This window comes from Nicotiana sylvestris, chromosome 1 (assembly GCF_000393655.2).
Source record: "Nicotiana sylvestris chromosome 1, ASM39365v2, whole genome shotgun sequence".
Lineage (NCBI taxonomy): Eukaryota > Viridiplantae > Streptophyta > Magnoliopsida > Solanales > Solanaceae > Nicotiana > Nicotiana sylvestris.
The window spans coordinates 60524108-60546772 of NC_091057.1; the positions used below are offsets into that span (position 1 = coordinate 60524108).

The window sequence follows — 22665 nt, forward strand, 5'->3', positions numbered from 1 at the left end:
GGTCACGTGGGTCTGTAGTACCATCATATTTCGGGATGTCAGGCATTTTGAACTTTTTCGGAATTGGAAGGGGAGCAGCACTAGGCTTCCATGGTTGTTGTGAGTATTTGTCCATGTCTACTCCTTTTATTACAGGTGGAACTCCAGGGATTTGTTCAATACGCTCATTTTGTTCCTTAAGCTGTTTCTGCAAGGTTAGTACTAAATTTTGCAAATACGAATTATTTAAATTACCTGGTCCCCCTTCTTGTGGTTCACTGGGGGTTGCTCCGTTTCCAGAATTATCAAGACCAGAACGGGGGTTCTCCAATGTATTATTATTAGGAGTTGGTGTAGGTGGCGCAGCAGGCAATCGACTAACAAGTGCCTGAAGAGCTTTGCCGACCTGTGCATCAATTAGCTTTTGCAAAGCTTCAGTTGTAACTCCTTCAAAATGTTCAGATTGCTCTTGTTGATCAGCACGGGATTCAGTAACAGGAGTGCCTTCACGAGATTGACGTGGTGAATTTAGAGGAGAGGGAACCACGTTATCTTGATTTTGATGTATTTGATTCTCATGGTTTCCCAATGTGTTATTACTATTGTTGTCGGCGTTGTTGTTTGACATGGTGACGACAATAGATAAGATATAGCTTAAAAGGAAAGATTATCAGATTCCCGGTAACGGAACCAATTTGTTTAACCAAAAATCTGAGTCTTTGGTCAAAGCTAAAAAGAAATTCGGGTTACTGATAATCAGGAGACAAAAATAAAATACTTTTGAGAACGATGGTAAAGAAGCAAATAGATGTGTATTTCAATAAATTCTCAATAGTATTCCGTGTCCTTACAAATGATGATACTTCTTCCTTTTATAGATAATTCTAGGTAAAGGAATGAAGCCTCAGCTTTAATGATATAATCATGAGTAATAAATGATATTAAATAAGCCGTTATACAATCATTCCTATTAAATACCACTTTCGTAACGTATCAAGTATTTAATAATGAATTTGGACTCCTTTCTGTCACCAGATCTTTGCCTTCAATGCCTTCTATCTGTTGGCTGTAAATAATTTAAATTGGTACGAGACTCGTATCTATACGTCGTTTCGTGCCTATTTAAATTCTTCTTCCCGTGGATGTTTCCATCCGTGCCTCTTAGTCAATTGCTGCGCTTTGACCATTTAACTAATCCACGTGTCATGTCATATCACCTTTTAATATAAACTCAGTTTTTTTCCAATACAAACCGGGACATAATGCTTGGGGAGAAAAAATTTAGGACATTACATTATGTGTGATGGTATATGTGATCCCATTTGCTAAATCAGAAATATCAATGAAACACTCATTATAATATGTTCATATATAACACGTAAGCCTACCGCTTGTTCAGAGTACAAACCAAAAACTAGTTTAAGCGAATGTTTGAAGACGATCTGCCAAAGAGAGGAACGAATAGGCTTATATAATCGAATGAACCTAGGTCATAACTATTTAGTATAGTAGGAATTTGGCTTTTAATTGATGCAATTATGTATATGTTTCGTGCTCCATCTTTGGATGCAACTAAAAACTTCTTTAATAGAATTTAATTAAGTACTATTCGTTAGTAGTGTAAAAAGATTTATGAAGTCAAAATAAATTGCCTTCCTACAACATGTTATATATGATTTGATGATAGCTAATTCCAATTCTTCGAAGAAGGAAGAGCACTTGGTTACCTTCCGTAGTATGGCGACTAAGACTCAGATAGATTACTTGCTCTTTAAGAAAGGTGATAAAAGTCTATGTAAGGAATGCAAAGTTATTCCCAGTGAAAATATTTATACGGCCCAACCCAAGCTCCTGGCTATGTACTTATTGATTAAGAGGAAGAAGCAGAAGAGAGCTATGTATGGCCAACCAAGGATCAAATGGGGTGGTTTGAGTAAGGTCAAGTCTAAGGAGATGTGGGAGAAGTTAAAGGCAGTGGGGGCTTAAGGTAGTAAAGGGGATGCAAATAGTATGTGGGATAGAAAAGCTAATTGCATTAGGAATGTAGCTAAAGAGGTGTTTGAGGTCTTGAATGGTCACTTTCGTAGGCATCAAGGGGATGTGTGATGACCTGATAGGTCATCTAGAGTTTTAAACATTAAATCTGTATTTTGAAACTTCCGATAACGTCTTTAAGCCTTCCTCGATTTGCGTACACAGTCGAGTTTTTTTTTCTCGAAAGGCGTTTATGTTAAAAATTGATAAAATATGAAATTTTGCCTTAAAAATTTATTTGAGTTGACTTCGATCAATATTTTGAGCAAACAAACCCGAATTCGTATTTTGACGACCCCAATAGGTCGTATCGTGATTTGGGACTTGGGTGTATGCTCGAAATCGAAGTAGGAGGTTCCTAGCTCGAGTTATCGCTTTTTGTCGAAATTTGAAAGTTAAAAGGCTTAATGACTTTGAAGGTTTGACCAATATTTGACTTTGTTGATATCAAATCCGTATTTTGGTTTCTGAATTCGGTATACGTCCATTACTATATTTATGACTTGTCTGTCAAATTTGGTAAAAAACGGAGTAAGTTTGACGTGATTCGGACTTCCGGTTGTTAAAATAGCAATTCTAAAGTTTTCTTAAAATTTTTATTTGATTTGGTGTCTGATTCATAGTTCTAGGTGTTATTATGGCGAGTTGATCACGTGATCAAGTTCGAATGATATTTTTGGACTTGTGTGCATGTTTGGTTTGGAGCCCCGAGGGCTCGGGTGAGTTTCGGATAGGCTACGGATGATTAGAACTTAGAAAACTTTGTTGGTTTCTAGTGTCTGCTGCAGATCTCGCATTTGCGAAGTCTGGATCGCAAATGTGAGCCTCGCAATTGCAAAGAAAGCTTCGCATTTGCGAGCATTTAATATTCCTGTCAGGTTCGCATTCGCGAACCACTTCCTCGCATTTGCGAAGAAGAACTGGGCAGCAATGGATCACATTTACGATCAAAAGGTCGCATTTGCAGAATGGCCACTATTTGCAATTGCGAACAAATCATCGCAAATGCAATGATAGCAGAGATGGGGCTTTGTGAAGTATGTCTCGCATTTGTGGGGTTCGCAATTGCGAATCTCAGGTCGCAATTGTGACATCTGCAACTGGTCAAAATCTGAGTTAGATGTGATTTCTTTCATTCTTTCAAATTCTTAAACTTATAAAACTCTAGAGGCGATTTTTCCAAGGACCCTTCTCCCCCAATTCATTGGTAAGTAATTCTAACCTACTTTCTTTTACTTTTTCATTACATTTCATAAGATTTCAACCTAAAACTAGGATTTTCATGGTGGAAATTGGGGGGTTTGGTTAGAATTAGAGATTTTTATAAAATTGAAATTTAGACATCAAATTGAGATCGGATTTCAAAACAAATTGCATAACCAAGATCGGGGGCGAATGGGTAATCGGGTGTTGGTCCGAATTTCAGATTTGGACCAAGCGGGCCCAGGAGTTGATTTTTCTTGACTTTTTTAATAATGATCTAAATTGAATCTTTTGCAATCGTGGGTAGTTCCTAAGGCTTATTTTGAATCATTTGGTTGATAATTTGCTAGATTTGATTGGTTTGGAGGCTTGTTTGAAAGGCAAGGCCGCTGTTGAGATTTGAGTTGATCTTTGGAGAGAGGTAAGTGTCGTGGTTAACCTTGACTTGAGGAATTAAGACTTGTTTGCCTATTTTCTACATGTTTAGATGTTGGTTACAATGTATATGTGAGGTCACGAGTACTTATGCATTGTTGTTGGGTTAAAACATGCGGGTGAGACTTGTTTCTTGTAATTTATTGTTTTATTTGATCATGATATCCATGCTTAGATGTTTAATTACTAAATTGATAGTTATTTCCGCATTTATGGACTGTAAGATAATTGAGTATTGTTTCTGAAGTTGAAGTTGGTTTTGTGGAATCATTATTGACATAAAGTTTGTCCTCGTTTATTTCATCTCCCTATTGTTATATGTTTATTGATATAGGGTAAGGGAGATTGTTAATGCACGAAGGGTGATGTCGTACCATGTTTGAGTGTTAATGCTCGAAGGGTGATGTCGTGCCATATTTGAGAGTTAATGTACGAAGGGTGATGTCGTGTCATATTTGAGAGTTAATACACGAAGGGTGATGTCGTGTCGTATCTATTGATTTATGATGAAAGTGAGAGTAAAAGCACGAAGGGTGATGTCGTACCATTATTTCTGTTTCATAGTGAGGTTGAGAGTAAAAGCATGAAGGGTGATGTCGTGCAGTTTTATTCATCATGAGTATTTATTTTGTTGGTTAAAGGCTTATTGACTATTTCTTGATAATGTTCTCTGTTGTGGTTATCGTATCTTGTATCCCTTTCGCATGTCCTCTCCCAATAATACATGTTTAGCCTTTATTTGTTATTAAGTTGCACATATACTGTTACCTGCATAGGTTTATTTACGTGGGTGTCTTGTCATAGCCTCATCACTACCTCATCGAGGTTAGACTTGACACTTACGGAGTACATTGGGTTGGTTGTACTCATACTGCACTCTGCACTTCTTGTGTATATTTTGGAACTGGTCCCAGTTGTCTGTAAGGCGTATCAGCTCGGATTTGCTTTTGGTGACTCGAGGTAGATCTGCTGGCATCCGCAGATCTTGAAGTCCCCTTCCACCTTCCCCTTATTTACTGTTCTTATCATTCAAGACAGTTGTACTTATTTCAAACTTTATATGTAGAAACTCTAGAAACTCGTAAACTTGTGACTCCAGATCCGGGTTGTACTTAGATATTATTGATTTTTATATCATTCCGCACTCAGTTTTAGTTTCATTTCGGCTTAATTGATTTTACTTATTGAAATTGATTAAAATTGGCTTAAAGATCCTCTAACAATGGCTTGCCTAGCAAGTGAAATATTAAGCATTATCACGGTCCCGAAGATATGAATTCCGGGTCATGACATGATGGTAGTGGAATAAAGAGGCCCAAGGAAAAGTGAAATCCAACAAGATGGCCTATACAAAGTAAATGGAGAGCAAAGACGAGGATGAATAGGAAGAGGTATAAGATGGCGAAAAAAGAAACAAAGTTAGCGGTTTTGGCTGCAGAACGACTGCATTTAAATGCTTCTATATGTAAATGGAGGACAAAATAGGGATAAGAAGTTGTACAGACTCGCTAAGTCGAGAGATAAGAGAAAGATTTGAACCAAGTGAAGTGTATCAAAGATGAGGAAGACAAAGTATTAGTGGAGAAGACACATATTAGGTAAAGATGGCAGACATGCTTCCATAATCTCTTGAATAAAGAGGGAGACAAGAATAGAGTTTAATGATTTTGAATATTCTAAAAGGTATTATGATTTTGGGTATTGCAGGCATATAAAATTTGAGAAGGTTAAGGGGTTATGTATAAGATACAGAGGAAAGAGCGACCAGTCAGACGAGATACCAATCAAATTTTGAAAGAGCGCAGGCGAAGCATGTATGGAATATCTAACTAGGTTATTTAATGTTTTTTAGGATGAAAAAATGCCCCGAGAATGGAGGTGGAGTATAAAGATTTTGTTGTACAAGAATAATGTCGATATTCAAAATTGCAACAACTATAGGGATATCAAGCTACTTAACCACATGATACAAATTTGGGAGAGGGTGACAAAGATAACGATTTGTAAGGGGTTTTTATTCCGAAAACCAATTCAGATTTATGTCAGGAAATCTACTACATAAGCCATTCATTTTTTTAGGAGATTAGTGGAGCAATATAGGGAAATAAAGAGTGACTTACATATAGTATTTATTGACCTAGAAAAAGCATACGATGAAGTTCCAAGGGAGGATCTATGGAGATGTTAAGATGCAAGAGAATTACCTATGGCATACATTAGGCGATTAATAATATGCACGATGGGGCCAAACCCAGGTAAAAGAAGTGGGAGTAGACTCAGAGTGATGGGGTTGAACTAGAGATCAGCTCTTAGCCTATTTCTTTTTGCTTTGGTGAGGGATGTATTGATGCAGCATATCTAAAGGGGGAGGTTCCATGGTATATACTATTTGCAGATGATATAGTATTTATTGACGAGACGTGCTGCGAAGTTAATGCTAGGTGGAGGTTTGGAGACAGATTCTAGAGTCTAAAGGCTCCAGGTTGAGTAGGACTAAGACAAAACTTGAAGTGTAAGTTCAGTGATGGCAAATGTTGAAGTGAGGATTGATACATAATTCTTCCCCAAGAGAGGAAGTTTCAAGTATTTTGGATCAATAATCCAAGAAAATATGGAGTTTGACGATGATGTCACACATCGTATTGAAGTAGAATGGACGAAATGGAAGCTCGCATCTGATGTCTTGTGCGGTAAAAAAGTACCACAAAGACTTAAAGGTAACTTTTATAGAGTGGTTGTTGGACCAACTATGCTGTATAGGGCGGAGTGTTGGCCAGTCAAGAACTCTCACGCTCAAAAGTTGAAAGCAGCGGAAATAAGAATGTTGAGGTAGATGTGTGAGCATACTAATAAAGATATATTTTAGAACGAAGTTATTCATGACAATGTCACGACCCGGATTTCCCACCCTCGGAAGTCGTGATGGCACCTACTAATGTGAGCTAGGAAAGCCAATCATTTAACTACTTATTTCATTACTCAATTATTTCTTTAAAACAAATATAAGACAATAACATGAAAATAGCGAAACTTTAAATAGTTAAGCGGAAGGTAACGACCAAATATCTGAAATCTGCATCTATTACAACTCTTAAAACCCTAAGCACCCAAAACCTGGTGTCACAGTGTCACAGACGGTCTAAGATTTACTACATACAAAGTCTGAAGAAAATGACAATACATTGTTTCTGAATAAAAGGAAAATGAAACAGAAAATAGGAATAGAGGAGACGCCAGGGTCTGCGGACGCCTGCAGGTCTACCTTGGATCTCCGCGTGGACTGAAGGTAGCCTCCACACTACGGTCCAAAAGCTACTCCGGGATCTACACATAGTACAGAATGTAGTATCAGCACAACTGACCCCATGTGTTGGTAAGTGTCTAGCCTAACCTCGGCGAAGTAGTGACAAGGTTAGGACCAGACTACCAAATAACCTGTGCAGTTTAAATACATATACAGCGAAAAGAAATACAAAAATAACCAGTCAATATGGGAGGGAAAGCATGCTGTGGGGGAGATAACAATTCCGAATAGAAAGACATCAAGTAATGAAAGAAACAACATAACTCGGATATCAACAAGGAAGCAGAAATCAACAAATGCACGGCATCACCCTTTGTGTTTTTACTCTCGTCCTCACCAAAGCAATCATATAATAAAAATGTGCACGGCATCACCCTTCGTTCTTTTATTCTCTTTCCTCACCATATAAACAATAAAATCAGCACTGAATGGTACATCGTGCGGGACGGCATCACCCTTCGTGCTTTACACTCTTTCCTCGCAATAATACATGGCATCACCCTTTGTGCTTTACACGCTTTCCTCACAAAACAAACAATGCACGACAACACCCTTCGTGCTTTAACTCTCTTCCTCACCCAAACAACAATCACAAACAATAGGGTAAGGAAATAAAGAAAATTTGCAATAAGAATCCCGGCAAGGGAGATAACAAATAAATCAACAATAGCCCAGCAAGGGTGACAACATGACGACCTCTTCCCTTTCTCACTTTTACTTCACAATTCACTTCACAACTCGAGCCAATGCTCTAGAGGTTCAATTATCACTTATACCTTCACAATTCATTTCACAACTCGAGCCAATGCTCTAAAGGTTCAATTGTCACTTATACCTTCACAATTTGTTATACAACTTGAGACAACGCTCCTCAATGTTCATAGGTCACAATTCTTTCCACAAACTTTATATAACAATTAGAAACCATCACCAAGGCATGAAAGATACAACAAAGTCATGATAATCACAATATAAAGACTCACGGGCATGCTAGACATCAACGTATAGATACTCATCACCATGCCTATACGTCGTACTCAACAATTACTACATAGCAAGTAAGACTCAACTCTTAATCTCTCAAGCTAAGGTTAGACCAAACACTTACCTCGATGCCACGAACATAATTTACGATTCAATTATAGCTTTACCCTTTGATTCTACCGCCAATTCGCTCGTATCTAGTCACAAGTTACTTAATTACATCAATAAATGCTAAATGAATCAATTTGAATACATGAAAATGAGTATTCTAAAGTTTTACCCAAAAAGTCAAAAATCGCCCCTAGGCCCACATGGTCAAAACCCGAAGTTCGAACCAAAACCCGATTATCCATTCCCCCACGAACCCAAATATATGATTTGTTTTGAAATCGGACCTCAAATCGAGGTCCAAATCCCCAATTTTTGAAAAACTTAGGTTCTACCCAAAACACTCAATTTCCCCCCATAAAAATCATTGATTTTGAGTTGAAATCATGTTAAAAGATGTTAAGGAGTGAAAGAAATGAGTTAGAAATCACTTACCAACGTTTTGGAGAAGAAAGGTTGTTTGAAAAATCGCCTCTTATGTATTTGGCATTTTGAAAAATGAAAAATAACTGAAAATATCGTCTAAATATACTCCTCTCAGACTCCCTGTGCGGACCGCACAAGATCCACTGTGGCCGCACAGCCACCAGTGCGGACAGCACAAAACTAGTGCGGGCCGCACTAGCAGGTTCAGAGAGCTGCAGTTTTCTGAACCTCCAATAGCCATGTTTAAGCCTAAGACACCTCGGAACTTACCCGAAACTCACCCGAGCCCTCGGGGCTCCAAACCAAATATACACACAACCTCAAAAACATCCCACGGACGTATTCGTACGATCACATCATCAAAGTAACATGAAAAATCATGAATTAAACCTCAAAACTCAATATTTTCATCAAGAACTCTCAAAGTTCATAACTCTCCAACCGGAAGTCCAACTCACGTCAAATAAACTCTGTTTTCACCAAACTTTACAGTTATCTTTCAAATACTATAACAAGTTTGTACCGGGCTCCGGAACCAAAATGCGGGCCCGATAACACTGGTTTCAAACATTAATTCTTTTCTTTATTCTTAGATAATTCAGTAAAATAATTTCTTTCAAAAATTGATTTCTAAGGCTTGGGACCTCGGAATTTATTTCCGAGCATACGCCCAAGTCCCATATTTTACTGCGGACCTTTCGGGATCGTCGGAATACGGATCCGGGTCCGTTTGCTAAAAATGTTGACCAAAGTCAACCATAATTAAATTTTTAACTCTAAAATTTCTATTTCTCATATTTTCACATAGAAGGCTTTCCGGATATAGGTCCGGACCACGCACGTAAATTAAGGTGGGGTAAAAGGGAGGTTTTTAGGCCTCGGAACACTGAAAGCACTTGCAACACAAGTGATGACCTTTTGGGTCATCACAGACAAGGTGTGAATGACCTTTGTAGATAATAAGATAAGAGAAGCGAGGCTGAGATAGTACGGGCATGTGAAAAGGAGATGCACAGATTGCCCAGTGAGGAGGTGAGAGAGTTTGGCTATTATGGGTCTTAGAAGAGGTAGAAGTAGGCCGAAAAAATATTTGGGGGATATTATTAGACAGGACATGGCATGTATGTAGCTTATTGAAGACGTGACCCTAGATAGGAAGATATGGAGGTCGAAAATTAGGGTAGAAAGTTAGTAGGTCGTGGAGTTTGGGACACCATATCTGCTCCATTTTTCCATTATCAATATTAGTATTATCATCTCATAATTCATTATTCTTCGATTTTCATTAATGTTTGTTCTTCCCCTTGCTTTGATTTCTTATTGCTTTGTTGTTGTTACTATTAATGTTCTTATCTTTAGAATTTTCAATATAGCCTCTTCATTATTGTCTTCTTGTTCAAACCTGCTAAGATTTTTTTTTTCTTGAGCTTAGGGACTTTCGAAAATAGCCTCCTTACATCCATAAGGTACGAACAATCTGCGTACATTATCCTCTTTAGACTCCATACTGTGGGAATACATCATGTATGTTGTTGTTACAACATGTTATATACCTTTTTTCCAAGTTGTTGAGTAATACTGAGCAAAGGTATTTACTTACAATCACTTGATAAATGATCTAATTGTTATAAGAAAATTTTGAAGTGTAGCTGGAAAGAAACATAACCATTTTTTTCACAAGCTATTTTTTGGAAGAGTTGCAAATTAGAAGAGGTCCATCAACATGATTAGCACAATTTTTAAGAGTGCCAATGTTTTTTGAGAATCCCTGAGCTGAATACTTGAAGCTTATGCGCTTTAGGTTTTGTGAAAAATGGCAAAGCTAAGATCTCAAGTTGTAAAAATATCCTATTGGTACATTCTTACCAACAACCAACTCACTTTAAAATACATGTAGAAATTGAAAGCAAAGTTATTAATCTTAGAACGGTCAAATGAATGGAAAGGGAAACTCACTTGTAAAATGTGACTGTGACCAATTAATGTAAGAATATTAAGATGAGTCAATGAAAATAAGGTAAATGGGTAAGCATTAAGATGTAGTAGAGGGTGGTAGGTTTCTCCATAATGAAGAATAAGTATTGGATCTGGAGCTACAATTTAATGAATGCCTCATGTGACCAAACACCTTTCCGTAAATCCCAGCCGTTGAATCATTAGCTTCTGCAAACACATAGTATATTCAAGAATAACGAGTCCTTTTTTTTCCTTTTTTTTAATCCATGTTTTTGTTTTTGTTTTTCTTATTTGCATAGGGAACTAGAAAAGGAATAGGGAGAAAATAATTATTGAACTATTTCAAATCTATTGTATGAAAACTTTCGTTGTTATAAACATTAGATTATAAGTTTTGATAGTTAAATAAGATAATTTTGTATTTCAAAAAAAAAATGGTTTTCTAATACAAGAAGATAGGCCGTTCAAATTGAAAAAACTATATGTATATTCTCCTTTTATTTCCTAAGTTTGTCATTTTTATTGGTTAAAGTAAGTGTTAAAATAATACTAAGATCTTTACTAGGAACCGGAAGTAATTGTTAGCAGAAATTAAGGTAATTCTAAAAATAAGTATGATAATCTCTCTAAATATGATACATCATTATTATTTTGGAAGCCAAACTGCTTTTTAGCTACAATTTTCTACTTGTAAAATTATGACTCTCATTGTTTTTAGTTTCTAATTATTTACTGTTCTGCATTCGCATTAGGAACCCAATTAATTTGGATTTGCGCCACATCCGGTTCATTAAAGAAGGAGGTAAAATTGTGTATCACTAAGATTTTTTTATTTTTAAAGTTCAAACTCATGACTTGCGGTTAAAAATGCAGAAATCTAATTCATCCCACTGTAAGTCTTAATTGTGTGACTTTTATCCTAAACATTCTAAACTTAAAATAAAAGCAATAGTACATTAAAAAATTGGTTAAAAAAAAGCTCCTAATTCCAATGTAAGACAGTAATGATAAAGGTAACATGCAAATGCTTGGGCATAACACATAGTAAGTCGTATTTGTACATGAGTTATGACTTGTGAAAAAGATACTGCAAACAGAGTTGTACTTTTTTGGCTAAAAGTACCAAACAGCCCCACCAATCACACTCTACTGGGACCCTCTGCATTGCCTGGGGTATTGTACTTTGTCTCATTATTATTTACTATAGTTTTCGTATCTACACTTATATCCTCTCTTATTTTATTAGATTTCCTTTAGTATATGATTTACTGTATATCATTATCATTTCATTCTTCCTTATTACTTATTAGTCATTAGCCCTCTTTTATTTCAACGACTTTCCGCTTTAGTTTGACATGTAAATAAATTGCACAATCTACTTCCTTTAATTACAATAATAATATTTTTACGTTAAATTGTTTTTGCTATTTTCCATTTTAAAAAACGTAAAATTTAGTATTCTATTTTTCATTTTAGGGGAGAAGAGACAAACAATTTAGATAAGAGATCGTTAAAATCAAATTCCCAATGCTGAAATTTTGAATCAAGACATTTTAATTATTGTAATGTTGATAATAATTTATCAAACACGAAGCATGATGGAAGATGTACTTCTTAGAGTTTAATTTTTGCACGTTGACAACATAAGAATACAACAACAATAATAACAAACTCAGTAAATTTTCACAAATGAAATTTGGAGAAAACTTACCCCTACCGTGCAAGGGCGGATAGACTGTTGCTACAGTGGAAACAAGAATGGAAAGACACTTCTTGCTTACGATGCAAGAGTGTTTTATACTATCACATTATTAAAATAATAATCGCAAGATCATACATAATAAAAGGTATTAGTAACTCAAAAATAAGAAAGTAACCTGCTGAAATATAAGAAAATAAAAAAAAATCCTTATAATAACTCATATATTAAATAAATTCTTTTTCTTCGTATAATAATGTATGTATGGAAAAGACTAGAGAAGTCATACACTTAGAAATCCCTGTCAAAGTGTCAACGCCGTTAGATTTTATTTTTTTTCCGATATAAAAAAGTGGTTAGCTTGTCTCCATCACCCATCACATGCTCTCTTCATTAATATTTGCTACTGTGTGCCACATTTACATTCATGGATCTGCCTTCCCCACTATACCCAATTATGCTACTCCTATCCACTACTGTCTCCTTCTTCTTTTATTTATTATTTTTTTAAATTCTTATTCAAGATTTTTTTAAGCAAAATATAGTACATTGGATGGACTACTGAATTATTTGAAAATACTTCATACGAAAACAAGGAAGTAAGAAAAGGCATGAGTACTACAATTGTCAAATTCCTTCTAAAAATCCAGCATAAATCTAATGTATGTCTTAACCAATTTAAAAATGAACCATTTTCTCCTTTTTTTTATGCATTAGCTATCTGAAACTCACCAATTTATTTATATTTGCATTATATATGATTTATTATTTATTATCCTCTTGAGACGAGGATTTCTTCCGAGATAGGAATAAGATCATCAGACTCCACTTATGAGATTTTACTTAGGTGCTATCGTTGTTTTGCTTTACGTATGATTTATTAAAGGAGGACGCATTCCCTCCTTATAAATTTTCAAGTTAGAAAACATTTCTTTTTTTAGGGCAGAGTGAGTGGGTCCAGCAAGTTTTTCATCGATATTCCATAATGAATGAGCATGAGCATGTAGGGCTATGTACCCCCACCATAATAGGCTCCTCCATTATTTCACTAACAAAATGGAGAACATTATAATAACTGAAAAGGGCAGGCAGCAGCAGCAGCAGAGATGACCAATTGTTTTAAACTTTTACAATAGTGAAAAAAGAGTGAAGCTCCATCATTGCTATGGCCACACCCAATATTAAATATTTATTCCTCTTTTTAGATTTTAGAATGGAGTAACAAAAGATTAGATTTTAAAATTTTCCCATCTCTTCCAATTTTATTTTTCCTTTGTTCTTCAAAGATATATAACATATACAAACATCTCCTTCCATGAGAGACCAAGTCCACCCTTACAACATCCATGCCCCTCCTCCTCCTAATGACTTCTTATCTATCACATAAACCCTAATCTAATCTTAGGATTAAAAAAGGGACTTGATTAAAGGAAGAAGAGAAAAAGAAAAAAGTAAAATTAAAAAACAAAGCTAAGGTAAGGTAAGGATCAAAGGGAAAATTCATCTCCTTTGTATATTATGGAATTAAGACTAGCAAAGTCATTTAAGACTATATCAATGCAGCCACCATCCATTGTTTTTATCTTAGCAAATCTTAGGCCACAATCAGCAGCTCACATCACACTGCAGCTGTTGGTGTTTTCATCACTGAAGTAGGTGCTGTAGCTATCACTTGGTGGTGGCGGAGGGCCGTAGTAATACGGGTTGTAAGGTGGTGGCATGTAATTAACCGCTGGTGGTGGCCGAGCGTACATCATTGGTTGGAACCTTTCGTTCCCGTTGGCACGCTGCTGCTGCTGCATCATCATAGCTGCCATTTGCTGCTGCTGGTAGTAAGGATTGCCAGCCATAACTTCAGGACCGGCACCTTGGAAGTAGCCGCCGCCATTACCACCACCACTCATCGGCGCCCCTGCCGGTAGGCCTTGGACTGCCGGAACATTGCCCATCTGGCCCATTGGATTACCCATTTGGCCCATTGGAAGACCACCCATTTGGCCCATCTGGCCCATTGGATTAGGCATGTTCCCTAACTGGCCCATATTTCCACCAGCAGTCATGGCCATCATCCTGTTTGGCATGCCTTGCATCCCATCATTTGGTCCACCTCCTTTCTTGGCACCATTGCCATTCATGTTAGGATTTCCACCACCACCCCCATTCTTGTTCTGACCACTACCACCACCATTGCCGCCACCAACATTCGGCTGCCCTCCACTGTTCTTGCCACCCTTTTGTGCGGACCCTCCGTCCTGATTTTGATTTCCTCCATTATTATTCCCATTAACCCCTTTCTTACCTCCATTATTTCCACCCATGTTAACCTGAACAGGGATATTTCCTCCACCACCACCGCCACCTTTTTTTCCATTTCCACCACCAGCATTCCCACCATTGTTACCGCCAGTTCCACCTTTCATGAGCTGAGGGTGCTGCCCATTCATAAGTCCATTCATCATCATATTAGGCATCTGACCTCCACCATTACCACCCATCATTGGCTTCATTTGAGCTCCACCATTACCAACCATCATCGGCTTCATTTGAGCTCCTCCATTACCGCCGATCATCGGCTTCATCTGAGCTCCACCATTACCTCCCATCATCGCCTTCATCTTATTCATGGGGATATCGTCCATTTCATCATCAAACTCATCGTCATCAAAGTCATCGTCATCAAAATCATCATCATCAAACTCATCATCAGTCAAATCATCATCCTCAGGCAAGGCAAACTTGACAGCCTTTAGGTTCTGGTCTTTGCCACCCATAGGGGGAAGTTTCAGGTCCTTAAATTGTGGGGGCAACTTCAGATCTTGGAACCCTTTCAACTGTTGAAGTTGCTGCTGCTGGTTTGGCATTTGAGGTCCACCTTTTGACTGATTGTTCCCACCACCTTTCTGACCTTGGCCTTGGGCTTGCCCCTTGTTATTGCCACCTTTACCACTGTCAATTTGCATGTTCTTGAACTGATTATTGAGCTGATTTTGTTGGTTGTTGTTACTGGCTTTGGGAGCACCCCATAACTCTGCATGTTTCCCACTCTTGGCTAATTTCTTGATCAGTGTAGCAGGGTCTACATTTCCAGAAACAGTCACTTTTCCTTGCTCTGAATCTATGCTTGTCTTATAAACCCCTGGATAATAACCACAAACAAAAAATAAAAAAAGATTCAGCCAGACTAAAGGAGTATAAAACAAGCCATATTTTAGGATATTCAAAAAAGAGTCTTGGAATGGGAAATGGAAAAATACCTTCAATCTTTTGCAAGATTTTCTTTACTTTATGCTTACACCCATCACAGTGTATATTGACTTTAAGGACACAAGTCTGCATGCACAAGCAAAGCCAGCCAACAGAAAACAGAGCAAAGTAATTAACTTTATCAGAACCATTCAAATACAAAACTCATGAGAAAGAACAGACACAGAAACACAAAGAAATCACACACAAAAAGAAAAAAACCCAGAAAAAGGTTTGATCTTTCATTCAAACAGATACTAATTAATTCACAATTGGCAAAGAATTAAAAAAACATTAAAAAGGGTAACAGAGGATCTTGAGCTGGAGACTCAAACAAAGTCCCTAACACCACCCAAAAAGAAAACACACACTCACATTATAGATATACATTTGAATGAGCAAATTGAGAGAAAAAAAAATGAAGTACCTGGATCTTCAAGAACTCTTCTTTACTCATATCTCCAAGCTAATGAAAAAAACAAACAAAAGGGGTAATCGTGAAATGAGAAAAGGGTGATTTTTGTAACTAATAGATCTAAGAGAAAGCAAAGACAATTATAAATTAACAATGAAATGGTGAATTAGCACAACTATAACTTAAACACCCTCTTCTCCATTCTTTTTGCTTTTTTCCTCAAATGGGGTTCTGCCAAACAGAAACACAGAGTAAAATGTAGGGAGAAAAAAAAAATGAACTTCAGCAAAGTGAAATACTTGATTGAAAACAAACAAAGAAGTGAGTAGTTTAGAAGAAGGAAAAAGGAAGAGAAAGTAAGGTTTCAGTTTCAGGGGCGGTGGGTAAAGACATTATAACTTCTCTGCTTCCTCTATTTCAGAGTTAAAGAGAGAGAAAGAGAGCTAACACTAAAGAAAGAGCGGAGTGGCACAAAGAGAGAGAGAGAGAGAGAGAGCAAAAGAAGGAGAGGAGAGGATGGCCTATAAAAGTTCTCACTCACACTTCTTTGTTTTGGCCTTTATTTAATGCTATGCTACTACTACTAATTTTACATTTCTCTTTATTAATTTTAGGGCTTCTGGGAAGTTAATATGAGTATTATAGCCAAAGAAGAAAACTCTTTTGGCTTTTTCCCTTCTTTTTTGAGGGGCTTTGGGTGGCTTAGTTGGCTTCTTGGCTTGGCTTGAGGATTTTCTTGGTTGGTTTATGGCTTGTTGTGAGTTGGTTGTCAGTTGGTCAGCAAAGTAAAAACTCAGAAAGTAACAAATCTGATAAATAAGTGAAATATTAATTACTCAACAGATATGAATAAACTCTTGTCAGATTTTTATCCCAATAAGGTGATAATACAATAAATGGGGTAGGAAGCAAATGGGGCATGTATAGGATTACTGTGAAATTTCGGACCATATTGAGCAAAGTAGTGTAATCTCTAGTCCTTAAAGTGTCAATTCCCAAATTCATAAAATTATTAAATTACTAGATAACCCCTAAACTTGGCACGAATTGTCACTTAGCCGTTCCAACTTAACCGGTGATCAAATAGACACATCTACTTAACAGAAATGTGTCTTGTGAATACCCCTGTCTATAAGACCAAGTACATGAAACACACTTGTTTCTTATTTAGCTCCCGTCTGGCCATAAATTTTGGCTTCATTTTTTCAAAAACAAAAAAAACTGAAAACATATTTGTTTATTAAATATGATCATGTTTTGGAAAAATAAATCAAATTTTTTTTGCAAGTTCCCAAAACCTAGTTTATCTCAGTTTTTAGGTGAAATTTTTTGATAGAATATAAGGGTCTACCAAACTCTATAAAGAACCAGGTTCTTTATCAGGTTCAACAGTACACACACACAGCAGTAAATAGATGACAAGAGGAATTTTACATGGAAAATTCTCAGCTCAACATGATTAAAAACCACGGCTTACCCTTGTAGGATTTCAACTTCACTACTGAGCAACTTTTAGATTACAACCTATGCAACCTAGGAATTAACCTCTTAATCTCTCACTATCTTGTAATACGCTATTACAAGTCACTTTGTAATAACTCTATTACAAAGATTTTACAACATGACTAACTCTAGCCAAGACTCAAACACACTGGTTTAAGGTTTACACATGGGTTCCTATAGAATGCTTCTAAATAAGATAGATAGGAATTACAATTGAAGAACTATTACAAAGTCATAACTCAACTAAGGACATACAATAACTCGATATGGGAACTGATCCATAGTTGTTTTAATCTTTGTTCTTGAAGCACTGGAAACTTGCTTGTTGGATGTTCATGTTAGTAAGCTTTTGTGAAATCTCTAAGTGTTCAAGTGAATGTATTTTACCTTCCTTGGTTGTATATGTTCATGAGTGACATCACTTATAATGATGTAAGCAAGGTAGGTAAAAAGTCTTCCCCGGAAAGTTGACGGTAACACTGTTCCTGCACTATAACGTGTGCATGCAGTAACTTTCCAGCTGGAGAGTTGACTTCGTACAGTCTCCTCGGGAACTGGTAGGGACTTGTTCCCTCCGAGGTTCCTTCCACTCTGAAGAGTTGAATCATAACGCAAGCTGGATCTCAAACTGGAACCTTGTGATCTTAAGGTCTTGTAAATGTGTACAGGTTCCTTATCTGGTTCTTGGATAGTAAGTTTGTTAGATCATCAAAACATAAAGCAAAGTACTTGTAACCTATCAATTTTTCCATTTTTGATGATGACAAACTTATAATTGAAAAACCCAAAAAGAGCCACATAGAACCAGATTGTGAACCAAAAAGGCCTTAAGTTTTCCCCTGAAACTCTACATTCCCCTTAATAAGTACCTATGGATTTTTATTCCTCCCCTTTCAGATTATTATTCATTTATGCTCTTTATTATTCAATTAAATCTTCCCCCTTTTGGCATCATAAAAAGCACAGAACAAGTTAGTACCATGAAGAAGTCTAGAATAGCTAACTCATGCCACTTGTGCACACAACATGATAGAAAACAGAAACAAAAGAGCAGCATCATAGACAACAAAAAGGAAATCACTTTCATTAACCATATTTGGACTTTTACAGGTGGGAGCAAAATCATTGTTTTCATCCACAGTCTAAAACAAACAAAAAAACAATTGCCAGAAACAACAAAACATCACCAAAAGCAACTTAAAAAGATAGACACTAGAAACTGGATACTGAGGGGACATCCTTTAGGGGATACTGGAGGAAGGGGGCTTGGAAGAGGCAACAAGGGTTTGGAAAACAAGATCCATGCGAGCATTCGCGGACATTTGCTCATTGAGCAGTCTTTCCTTCAGGTCCTCCACCTATTTCCTAAGTTCAACATTCTCCTTTGTTAGGCGTGCAACTTTTGAGATATGAGAACTATTAAAACCAGGTGCCTCTTGTAACTGACTGAGTTGACTCTCAAGAAGTTGCTTCCTAGTCTTCAACTTCTTGATCTCCTCTATGGCACTGTTCTAAGCATTTATTAGTTGAGAGATAGTGGAAGTGCTTCCAACTCCTCCGACCTTGTCAATGCACTCATACTCCTCAAGAATAGTTTTTGAAAAGGATTGTTTTTTAGTGCCCACTTTGGCCTATCCTAGAGGTACCTTGAAGAACTCAAAGACCTTTGTAAGAAAAAAACCATAGGGTAGTCAAGGATTCCCATCCTTAAGGTTTTCTACCTTCTTCATATGCTCAATCATTATGGCAGGCAAATTGATAGTGGTAAAATTATCCAAGGCTTCCATAAGGAATAGGTCGGCTTTAGATGCAACAGATCTTCTTTCAGTGCGGGGAAGCAACACCTTGTTAACTATCTCAAAGAGCAACTGATATACTGGAAGGAGTGCTTTCTTATGCACATGTTCCCCATGATATATTGTCTTGTCCTTGACAATGGAATTTCTGAAGTTTGATGTATAGGCACCCTGAGCAAAAGACAGTTTTTCAGCAGGAACACTCAGAATTGACCCCAATGTGGCAAAGTTCATCACTATGTCCACCTCATTTATCAACACACAGATTTGATCAACATCTACTATGAAGAGTCTGGTATAGAAACTTCGTACCTCATCTTAATACACTTTGGGAGTTTCATTTGTAAACAGATTGGTTCATTATTGAGAATCACAAATGTCCACTAATTGTCTCATCCCAGCAAGTTCTAGAATGCTAGAGGCAAATATGTAGCCTCATAGTACTTTCTGATTTCTCAACTTCCTTTTCTCAGAACTCGGAGTCTCACTAATCTTAGCTTTCTTGATGGAACCAGGTTCCTCATCATCATCCATTTTTCTCTTTACTGACTAGCGAATAGACTTTCCCTTCTCCACTGACCTCTTTTGCATATGTTCACCAGATTTTTCCACTTTTTCATCACCAGACTTGTCACCACTTTCTTCCACTATTTTATCACCTGAATTTTTCATCAACTTTTCACTGGAAGCACCATTAGCACTCTTGGAAGGACCTTTAGCATTTGTAGAAGTGTGCCTCATAGATTGAGGGTAAGAGTGAGAGTGCTTCGAGAACTTTTAGGTTAAGGAACTAGGTTCCTCTTCAGCTTTCTCATCCACATTTACCATTGGGAAGACCTTATCATGCACAACTTTTCCATCCTTTACCAGCCTTCTCTTTCTTTTGCTCATTTTACTTTTCTGAGAGCAAACTCCATATCCTCTTTTTGCTGCAATCGAGTAATGGGTTGCTTAGGGGTTGACTCACGAGCTGTAACTGGCTTACTTCTAGCCTTGATAAAGTTAGCATATGCCAAATCATCTGCATTTTCTTTATTGTCAGAATTCATCTCAGGCACCACCATATTTAGAGGCTCAACATAAAAGTGGGGAGAAAGAGCAGGATCAACACTGGCAGGGGAGATGACCCCTGATCTAGATGCCCCACAGAGGGATCAGGTTCATCACTTGGGACCCCAGTAGTATCATCTTGAGTAGACTATTCAAAAAGAACAAGTGCTCCCCAGTCTTCTATGGACTGAGGTTCTTCCCCCTAAAGCCTAGACACTCCTCCACCTTCCTCTACAACAATCCCTTCTGAAGCAATGGAAAGCATATTTTCTATCCCCTCTCTTTCTTGTGGTTTCATGGAAATTTCAGCAAATAGAGGAGTGATACCAGTAGACATGGCCTGTCATGGTTGTCTCAGTCTCTTCATGACTAATCATTAGATTTTCACTCGAGTAGCCAAATATGGAGAGAGTTGATGATTTCTGAACAAGGTTCCCTTGTTTACCCTGTTTACTCTATTTGGTCACAGAGACTGGAGGAGGACAAACATCTCAACCTTGCTCAGATGAGGAACAAAATCAGAGTGGGTAGGAGAGAGAGCGGAGTGTGGAGGAGACTCTGCTTTAGGGTTTGGACTAGTGATTGTGTTGGGTGAGGAGTTCACCACTGGAATGATGACTGGTGTGGACTCAATCGCAGTATTGTCGGGCATACTGGAGGTTGCTTGATTTTCAGCCATGGTGAGATGGTGCTCGAAGGGTTGTGGACTGAGAAGAGAGAGAACAAAGAGGAGGTTTTGAATTTGGAAGAGAAGGGTTGTGATGTTGATTTATTTATGATGAGGGACCGGTTCTAAAACAGCAACAACCTTTTGCTTAGGGAGTTGTATCGTTTAGAAAAAGGTGTGACGCTTTGGATGAAAAGACACAAATTAAAAAGACTGTCACGCTAATGATGATGTGGCATTGTTTTTGCCTATTTTAAATTATGTATAAAGAACAAAAAAGCTACTAACATGTATCAAGAAAACCAGGTTCCTTGATAGGTCTGGCAAGTGAGTTTAACCCCTTTTTCATCATGCACTACAGCATCTGCTTCTGTAGTCATCATGCGTGTCTACCTATAACGGTATAAAAGTGAGTTAGACATAGCCAGAAAACACATTAGCTAACTTTTACCTGACTATGACTTTTATGACCAATCATGAGGAACAGGTTCTCAGTTGGGTTTTATTATCCCCCAGTGCAAGGCGATTTTTCTCAAAATGCTTTCTTCCCAAGGCTTTTAGTGAAGATGTCTGCAACTTGATATTCAACAATCAATGTATTTGACCCTCTTGAGTTGGACTCAAGTTCTTCCAATTTGTTGCTTGGTCCACAACATTTGAGCACAACAGGAGGATAATGATACATATTCTGCTTCAGTTGTTGAGAGTGTCATTAAATTTTGCTTCCTTGAGCCTCATGAGACAAGACAGGAACCCAGAGAATGTCCCATTTTAGGCAAGCTTTTCCTATCCATTACTTGAAGGATAGTAGAGAACCAGATCTTGTGTTCCTCTAAGATATCTCAAAATTCTTACACCGGCCTTCAGATAAGATTTTTATAATTCATGTACCATAGTCTAGTTTAGCTTTTTGTATTTCCTTTAAAGTAAGGTGTAATAAGGAGGTCAGCAAGCAGTAAAAACAGCACGAAGCAGCAGTAACATCACAGTCCCACGGTAGTCCCAGCTACCCAAAATTCCCGAACTACATTGACCTGATTCCTTTATAGCCAAGGATATGTAGGAAACCTTTGAAGCAGAGGTTCGGTCAAATCTTTCTAAAAATGCTTCCCACGGAGTATTCGAACGGGCAAAAATCGCTCGTATCCGCTCACTTTATCTTTGCACGAAAACTCTTCGAGTTTCCGCACAAAGAGGGGCAGCTGTGAGCACGTGATTTTTGCATTACGAAAAATTGCTCCAAAATAAATCAAAATAAATTTCTTTTACTGTGTAATTTGTGAATTTGCGTGGTGTTAAATATTTGTATTATGTCCGTAAATGTTTATATTTGTCATAATAAAATAAAAATAAAATAAAATACATATTGCATGCATATAGGATTTAATTATGCATTTAAGAGATAATTTAAATAAAATCATAAAAATATGCATTTTTGTTCTATTTTTAATGTTCCACTGTGTGATTAATGTTGTCTATATGTTAATAGTTGTTAAAAAGGTAATTAATATCTTTGTAATGGTAATTTTGTTTTTATAATTTTTAATTAAGATTTTTGTTAATTAATAATGAAATTAGAAAATAATGATAAAAAATAAATAATAAAAAGAAAAATAGCACAAGTTATACAAAATTGGACCTGGATTAAAATCCAGGCCCAAAACGTTAAAACCTCCCCCACAGCCCAATCCAAACAGCCAAGTCTGACCCAGTCCCAAGCTGATACCAAACGACGTCGTTTGGTCATCTCTAATCAAGGGCCGTTGGATTAAATACAACCAACGGCCAAGATCTCATCACCCTTACCCTCAACCCATCCATTAACCCGATTCAATCCGACCCCAATTTCAAATCAAACGACGT

General features: G+C 37.2%; 1 protein-coding gene across 1 annotated transcript; it reads right to left on the reverse strand.

Moving 5' to 3' along the window:
- Nucleotides 1-13357: 13357 nt before the first annotated feature.
- On the reverse strand, nucleotides 13358-16325 carry LOC104214829 (heavy metal-associated isoprenylated plant protein 32). The gene is made up of 3 exons (XM_009764551.2): nucleotides 15799-16325; nucleotides 15383-15458; nucleotides 13358-15264 (listed from the first exon to the last, which is right to left on the reverse strand). Exons 1-3 carry the CDS (start codon nucleotides 15826-15828, stop codon nucleotides 13742-13744), a joined length of 1629 nt encoding a protein of 542 aa, XP_009762853.1. The 5' UTR covers nucleotides 15829-16325; the 3' UTR covers nucleotides 13358-13741.
- Between the last annotated feature and the right edge of the window lie 6340 nt (nucleotides 16326-22665).

What these genes read in the sequence shown, in the direction of transcription:
- LOC104214829 (XM_009764551.2), bottom strand. Translation starts at nt 15,828, where the DNA reads ATGAGTAAAGAAGAGTTCTTGAAGATCCAG. An exon ending in AAGAGTTCTTGAAGATCCAG is followed by an intron (nt 15,459 to 15,798) that starts GTACTTCATTTT and finishes TTGTGCATGCAG; the next exon opens with ACTTGTGTCCTTAAAGTCAA. An exon ending in AATCTTGCAAAAGATTGAAG is followed by an intron (nt 15,265 to 15,382) that starts GTATTTTTCCAT and finishes GTTATTATCCAG; the next exon opens with GGGTTTATAAGACAAGCATA.